General features: G+C 35.6%; 1 protein-coding gene across 1 annotated transcript; it reads right to left on the reverse strand.

The window, feature by feature from the left end:
* Positions 1–441: 441 nt before the first annotated feature.
* LOC102807855 (uncharacterized) lies at positions 442–7,972 on the reverse strand. The gene is made up of 4 exons (XM_085491315.1): positions 7,763–7,972; positions 5,839–5,968; positions 4,927–5,054; positions 442–2,215 (listed from the first exon to the last, which is right to left on the reverse strand). Exons 1-4 carry the CDS (start codon positions 7,907–7,909, stop codon positions 1,049–1,051), a joined length of 1,572 nt encoding a protein of 523 aa, XP_085347441.1. The 5' UTR covers positions 7,910–7,972; the 3' UTR covers positions 442–1,048.
* Between the last annotated feature and the right edge of the window lie 198 nt (positions 7,973–8,170).

The following is an 8,170-nucleotide window of genomic DNA, read 5'->3' on the forward strand; positions in this document are numbered from 1 at the left end:
TTATTTAATTGACAACCATTTTAATTCAATCTTGGTCGATACAAAAACATCTCGAAAGCATATAATTATTTTCCCTCAACTTAATTGCCACCATATTGTTTTATAGAAGGCTGTTCAATAGCACATAATTCTGACATGTCTTTTCTGTATGCATATTTCAGTTATTCAATAATCGATTTGGTCGAATCTGTTATTTTACAAACATATTGAGTCTTGTGGTAATAATAATAATAATAATATTTTATTAGCCTTTGGAGTGGCAAACTGCCTAGTGATTACTTAGATAGGGGATCAAACTTGAAACTACCCGAATGTGAGGAAAACAAGCTAACCGCTGCAGTACTGTATGGTACATCTTGTGTATGTCACCACTGTAATGCTATATATGATAGGGACCATACAATCTTTTATGGGACTCCCAATAGTAGAAATACAATTAAATTTTTATTACAAATGTGATTTTATTGAAATATAAAAATATTAAAACTGTTTCATTACAAACACTGTATAACAAGCAATTATTTTTAAATGGTAAATTGAGAATATTATTCCAAGTAAGTAAATGACAGATGTATTTTAAAAGTGAAATACAGACACTATCTTGTAAATGGTGTACAGGGGAGGGGATACATTTTTCCATTTTCAATTCTGATGTAACAAAACATGCTGTCTCACGACTTCACAACTCATCATTTGAAGTGATAGTAGTACCAGCGAAGGCAATATTTACACAGATACAACTTTCAGATTCTGTGGAAATTTCAGGTGACAATTTAACAGTATATAGTTATGACGTACAAGCAATATGTTAAAGACAAAATAAAACAAGGACTGTACTAGTATATCCTTTTTCCACGGAAACAAAGATGTTGCTTATCCATAATGTTCACTCTCACACTGATTGCAATTGTTGAATGAAAAACTGTACAGGAACCTTATTTGTCTTTTCCTCATTTTCAAATATTGAACTATTGATAATTGATAATTGTCCATCACGATATCTATCACATATATAAGTATTTTGGTAGGATCCATCTGTAAAGCCATATTACTGATGAATAAGCCTGGAGTATAGCACATGTGCTACTCCTGAAATTAGAGTCTGATTGGCAAATTCTAAAATCAACTGTACTAAGGGGTATCGACTGAATTTTTGTTTTGGTGGCTGATGTTGAGGCACCTTAAGTGAGTCTGTTCCAGCTTGACTATCATCAGATGCTGACGACTCCTGGTGTTCAGTCTGTTGCTGCCTTTCATTTTCTTTGATTCCAATCCATGATGAAAACAAAATCTTCATGCATCTCGGGAAGAGTGCGTCAATGACTTGCTCTGATGGCGGCAGATTGTCAATACTTGTAATGTGCTCAGATTTGAACTTGTCTACTTTATCACTGATGGAGTTTGACATTTTATGAAATTCTTTTCCAAGCCAAGAACTCGTGATATTCAAAGACAGTTCCTGCATAAATTCTGCAGCGTTAGTTTGGTCTAAGTTTTTCTGGAGAAGTTGAACTCCTTGGTGATACTCTTTCAATAATATCCATGGGAAATAGCTGTGATTTGAACTATCAGTACCAATTGTTTTACATTCTAAGTTTAAAATCTGCAACACAAGTATAATTATCTGCCCAACTCTGTAGCAATCAGTTTGATCTTTTGGTATATGTAAAATTATTTTATGAACACTTTCAAGTAATTCTGTTACTGTAGTTACAGTAGATAAAACTGTTTTAGAAACAGGAATCTGGGAAAATGAAGCTACGCAATCAGGATTAACTCTTGGATGATGAACATTCAATGTGCAGATGCTAGCTGTCGTATTTGGTACATCATGATCACGTACTTGCTTCCTGCTCAATGTGTCGATGCTAGCTGTTGTATTTGGTACATCATCCCGTACTTGTTTCCTGCTTGCTGTAAGTGGATCAACCAGCTTAGTAAACTGAGGTGAAGCTACTTGTTTGTTAACTTGATTTAAAATTGACGGTGAGCAAGAACTTTCAGAGCTTGATGGTATGATCATACTGTGGAGATTTGAGTTACTTGATTCGCTGTTATTTGTTTCGGACATACTTTCCCATGATTCTGAGTTCAGCACCTGATCCTCAGTGGTCTTGCCACTGCGATGCAAAAGATGCCGACCAATAGATGAACCTAGATGGACTTTATACAAGTCCTGTAATGGAGTGTCACAGAATCTTGCCTTCCAAAGCTTCTGTAAAATAAAAGAGTACTTTAGAGTTAGCTTTTAAGATGAAGGTCTTCTTCACATTCATTAGGCATACCTTATTCGTTTCATTAGCAGTGCACATAAACCAAAAAATTTCATTTATTATATCCTGGATCATCACAATTACATACTGAGAGTATCCATAGTGCTTTGCGGGTTCTTGGTACATTGTACTACTGGTATTTTGCAAAAAACAAGGCTTTGCTAGGATTAGACTTGAATTTTTACTGATTCACTCAATCAATAGTGAAAATAGATTCCAAGTGAAAAAAAAAAAAATTTAAAGTACATGTATCTGTATCAAATTTATTAACATTGGTAAATACTACAAAACACATGTTGAAATTATTGATAACATTGACACTGCTTTAAAAAATGTTTTTATGATAAGGCAATTTCAGCTGATAGCAAACTTGGATGTTAAGTTATGCCCCGACTGTACTGTACTATTATTGATATATTAGTTCATAATAATAGCTAATAATTGTAATAAATGAGAAAAAAAGTGTAGAAAACAATAAATTGTATCAAGAATGAATGGCTTGGGAAGAACAATTATTATTATACATTTGTCACTGTAATGCCATAAGTAACAGCGTGCCATAATTTTGCAGTATTTTACGGAGTATTTTCATCCTACCATATTAGGAAATGTGAATTCCAAATATGGAAGGATTGCGCGCATACGCGTCCTCTAATAATAAAAACAAACATGGCTGCCACCAGGGTTTGACCAGACTCCATACAAAGAATATATAAAATATACCATAATACCATAACTAAACTTTTACTTTTGTACAGCTAGTATTGTGAAATCCAGGAAAAGAATTTAATAGTGTGGCAAAAAACAAGAATATAGCATGTTCTCTGAAGAATCAATAAAGTGAGAAAGAAAAACTAAAATATGTATTTAAACACTTGCTCATAACACTTTTAGGAGAAAGCTAATCATAACAGCTATATTTTATGTTCGTACCACGTACCCACATTCCGTACAACAACACCCAGAATGCACCATCCCCATGTATGGTACTTGTATTAATTGTTACAGCGCAAACAGTGGTGTGTTGCTCTCAACGAGGTAGGACAAGAGGTCACTTATAGAAGCGAATCTCAAATAGTAAATTTACAATATTTCCTTACCCCAGACCATTCGTCCCGGTGTTATCGCTATCGCCACACGAGACTCCAGCTTGTCTCCTATACAATTTTCCTTCCGCCCACTTAATTTTAATATTCATATGACCTTTGCACTGACATCGATAGCCAATCGCATTCGACCGCGGACGTCACTCTAAATAAACAACTGAATAAATTAATATACCATATTTGGAAGATAGCGGGTAAATTCAACGTTGTTGGTGTGTTCCTTCGGGTTCCGAAGTCGCACGAAACGAGTTCATGTTCCGTTATCTTTCGCAAGTAAAACAGGTCGATATGTATTAAACATGGCATTTGTTTTCTTGTTTTAACCCCCTTATTACGCAAGCTTCCGTCGAAGTGGTGTTTTTTTCGACGATTTGTGGCATGTTGCAAAACGAACGAAACATTGCGGCATTCTTAGCGGTGGATAAGGGATCGATTATGTCGTCACATTTATGTCTCGCGTGAAAGAGAATAAACAACCGCTCAGAAAAATATGTTGCTAATATTTAAGTGCGGTGCCTTGAAATCACCTGCCCGACGTCCAAATTTCAAAAGGATGTTCGATTTGCAATGACGACCGTTCATATGTACTAGGCGACGTTACTAATTACTACTAGGGTCGGTGTTTGCATTAAGAATTATAGAACAAAAGATCAGCAAAGCGGTGCTTTTGTCGGCGATTTTGTCAAAGGGAATATTGATAAAATGTTGCAAAACAGAATCGCGAGTTGGGTGAAAAATTGCGCCGGCGGCATTCTCAGCGATGGCGACACCCGAGAAACACCGTGTCACGGTGCATTCGTGCATCAGTACACCGAAGAAATACATACATATTGTTGCGGACGACTATTGTAGACTGTGTTCGTGTAGTCTTCGAGTTTGTGGACAGTTAAAGTCGTGTGTGAATTTATTCAAGCCAGGAAAAGCAGGAGGGATAACTTATGGAAATCGTCTTTCCAATTTGATCCAGTGCGACGTTGTGAAAGGAGCGACTCTGTCGTCTCATCTATGTCTAGTTTGTAAGAGAAAGATTGATAGCGCAGAAAAATCCGCCAATAATGTAAAACAGTGGCGTGAAATTGTCAGTCATTCTAATATCTCCCAACCTGTGAACGAAAGGGTTAAGCGTGCTGCCTTGAAATCGCCTGCCCGACCACGTTCAAGTTCAAAATGACGTTCCATAACTTTCTCACATTCAATTTGCAATGATGACCGCAGTTCAAATGTACTTAGCGACAATTTCCTTAGAAATCATTTTGATTTGATTTATGGATGGCGAGCACCGACACTCCGATCCGATGAACTAATCAAAACTAAAATGGCGCGTGTCACGTGACTTTGTTTACTAAAGATAGCGTGGACGTTTGATTGACACTCAACTCATTAGTATTCCACCAATCACAGCTACATCTACTTTCTGGATGTGCGCAGTCAAATTGTATAGGAGACAAGCTGGAGTCTCGTGTGGCGATAGCGGTAACACCGGGACGAATGGTCTGGGGTAAATATTTCCTCTACTAGAAGCACCTTTCTAATGTGGTTGCACGTACCTGTAACTGAGTCAAGCAAGCCAACTGTTCTTCTTTACCAAGAATTTCAAAAGCCACCCTCATGACACCCTGTACGCTATAGAACCACACACCTTTGCCTATACCATGAATGCCATACAACTTTATTCCTGATAAACAATAAAAATATGTCAGCAATACATCTATGAATGAAACAAATACCACACCATAGAGGTAAAAAAGTGCAGGCAAGTATTGAAGATAAGATTACTGTGATTTTTTATTGTTTTACTTTAATTGGTAATTAGGCACTGAGCGGGGGACACACATTTGTGTATCAAACAATAAACTGCACATTCGTTAGCGACGACGTCAAAAGATCGATGTCGGATAAAAAACTTATTTCCTTTAGTTGGGGGGGGGGGGTTGACCTCAAAAAGTTTCCATCCTACAAAAACGATTTTATTTTTTAATGAAGTCAAAAAAATCTTGGAGTATTTGTAGTTCGTTTTTTTTTCTATCCAATCATGGACAGAAATAACCGAAAAGGGAAAAAAAACAGAAAAATGGTTTGGTTCGAGTGTAAATCTGTGCGTCAAATGAGGTGCATTTGTAAAATCTTTTTACACCCACCCGACAACCAACTGCTATGCAATACTACTGTCTGATTATCAATTTGTATTTAATGGTGAATGTAGTCTGACGCCATGACCAATATTTATCAATTAAGTTTCAGTGGGGGGTAGGGGGGTTTGGAAAAAAACTAAAGGAATTAATTTTTTTATCCGACATCGATCTTTTGACGTCGTCCCTTAGTCACTTGAAACATTGGGTAGAAATACTGTGCAAATATGTTTTGTGTAGATTTTTTTGTTATAAATACATTTTTTCTGTCAGTTTCTAATGATCCTCTCCACTTACAGTCCAATTTTCAGCTTTGTATGCCATTCTTACCTTCTTGGAAAGTCAGTTTTGTTGCTAGTCCTTTCTTGGCAAACCTGGCATGAACCCTTGGCTGATTCTCGGTGCCAACAGAACTACCAGACAGCACATCAGATGCTAAGAATAATGGTACAGCTGTATCCTGTAGAGTCAATAAAAACATATTTGAAAGCCTGTTAAGTTTGTCTCAGTAATCAGAAAAAGTGCAACTTGGAAAGGTGGTCAAAAATAGTGGACCATTTACGCCAATGTTATTTGTTTTCAACTGTGTTCAACTATCATTTCTTTTTCAAAAATATTGTTTCACAAAAAGGTAGGAGATAGATGCATGCTGTAACTTGAAAAATAAACAAATCAAGTATACATGTAATATCAATATTTATTTTCACATATGCATACTAATTAATATTTTAATATAATAATTATATTTCTGTTCAACTCATACTTAATACTATGCATTTCAGAAAAGTAGGAATGTTTTTTACATTCAAATCAGAAGAATAAACTTTTACTGTCTTGGAGAAGCCTTTTGGTAATACCCGTTTCCCATGAGTCTCTGCGTCTTTCCTATAATCATGACTACTTTATGGGAAGTACACATTCCATAAAATTCATTCACTACTTGAAATTATTCATTCACAGATATATTTTGAATAGTACAAATTGTATCGCCACTAAATGTTTAAACAGAATGTTTAAACTGTTAAATGTATTTCCAGGTAGCAGGAAATTTTTCATGATGGGTCAAAGGTCAAACTAATTCTATAGGCAGTATAACAGTATATCATTTGTTTACCATTTTGTCATCCAGCATGCAAATGTCAGATAATAAACACTAATAAACACTAGTTCACAATCTGCAGTGGCAATATTGCCCATAAGGTTGTTTTATTAACCGGGACACGGAAATGTTAATAACAGCAACAGTAAACAACGTTACGGTTTTATCTTTGCATTTTATCCGAATGCAAAAACGCAAACAAGTGTGACAACCTATACAGGGAGTATTCATCAACTATGGCATTGTGATTGGTTATTTTCACATTTCATTTGAGATTTACAAAATGTTTGTGCTGTTTTATATATAAACCAGACATTTCACAGCAGGCAGTATTCATGATCAGTGATTTTGGTCAAAATAATTATTTCCAATTTTATTTGACCTGTGATTCTCGAGCCCCATGTCAACTGTGTCAGTTTACTCATTTGTCAGTGTCTGACTGGCATATGCGATCAAGAAACCGACTAAAAGTCAATAGAGAATCACAAAATCACAGCTACTGTGATAATCAAGTCTTATGATGGGGCCAGAAATGACTGATTTTCAACAAAAATTCTATGAATTTTATATAAGAACATGATGTGCAGTGGTTGAGAATGTATGCAAAGTTCAAAAACAACTGTAGTTTTGAACCTTACTTTGCTACATTAAATACTAAAAAAAAAAAATTATGTCCAAATTTAGAAAAAAAGAACCACAGTTCAGAGAAAGACATACCCAAACAAAGACATCCTTTGAAAATAGAATTTGTAAACTACACTGTAGTTTAAATGAGATTAAAGTTGATTAATTTAGACTGATGATCCTGACAAATATTGAATTCCCTGCTAAAACCATTAAAATCATTCCAGAAAGATGCTGTACATATTATATTTGAAAATAGAGAGAATAAAATGATTAAAGTATTAGAAGTTTTGATTCCTATTTTTTCCGCACAAAAATATTGCTACAGTGGCCCAAATTGCTATATATAAACATTTGTATGGATTGAAGGTATTTCAATGGAGTATCAATCGGACGTGAATCGTATCATAGACGTACCATTGGTTTTCTAAGGTCTATGATCGTACGTACATGTAAATCGAACCGTACAGTCTTCACACTCGTGAAATATTGATTGATTCCATGATTTATTCAAGTTCATTATGCACTCACCGTCTCCGGCCATTCCAAGTAAGCAGACGAAGGAGCAAGAAAGTATACATATCTCATTCGCTTAGCACCTACATTCAGGAATGACAGAGGTAAAAACGAAGGAGGCGAGTTACTCTTGTTGACTACCGAGCTATGTGCCATACTCATTGGCTAAATAAGGTCTGAACCCGGATGACCCATTTCCTTCGCAGTGCTTTCTTGGAAATTACACAGCATTCTGGTGCATATTTTGCGGCATAACTATGTCGCAATTTAAAACCAAAACTCAATCATAATCACAAAAAACCTACTCACGTATATTTAGTAAGCAAATATTTGTTTTGAAAAGAAAACAGGCCACAGTCTGTTGATATACTAAATAGAAATGGTCATAATAACCGGTGTCGTAAAAGAGTAAACAACAGAACA

This window comes from Saccoglossus kowalevskii, chromosome 16 (assembly GCF_978046115.1).
Source record: "Saccoglossus kowalevskii chromosome 16, keSacKowa6.1, whole genome shotgun sequence".
Classification (NCBI taxonomy): Eukaryota; Metazoa; Hemichordata; class Enteropneusta; family Harrimaniidae; genus Saccoglossus; species Saccoglossus kowalevskii.

Excerpts from the sequence above, each read along its gene's own strand:
- LOC102807855 (XM_085491315.1), bottom strand. The coding sequence starts at position 7,909 with ATGAGTATGGCACATAGCTCGGTAGTCAACAAGAGTAACTCGCCTCCT. Across the intron at positions 5,969-7,762 it reads ACTTGGAATGGCCGGAGACG|GATACAGCTGTACCATTATT; the intron begins GTGAGTGCATAA and ends TTGACTCTACAG. Across the intron at positions 2,216-4,926 it reads CTTGCTTGACTCAGTTACAG|AAGCTTTGGAAGGCAAGATT; the intron begins GTACGTGCAACC and ends TTTATTTTACAG.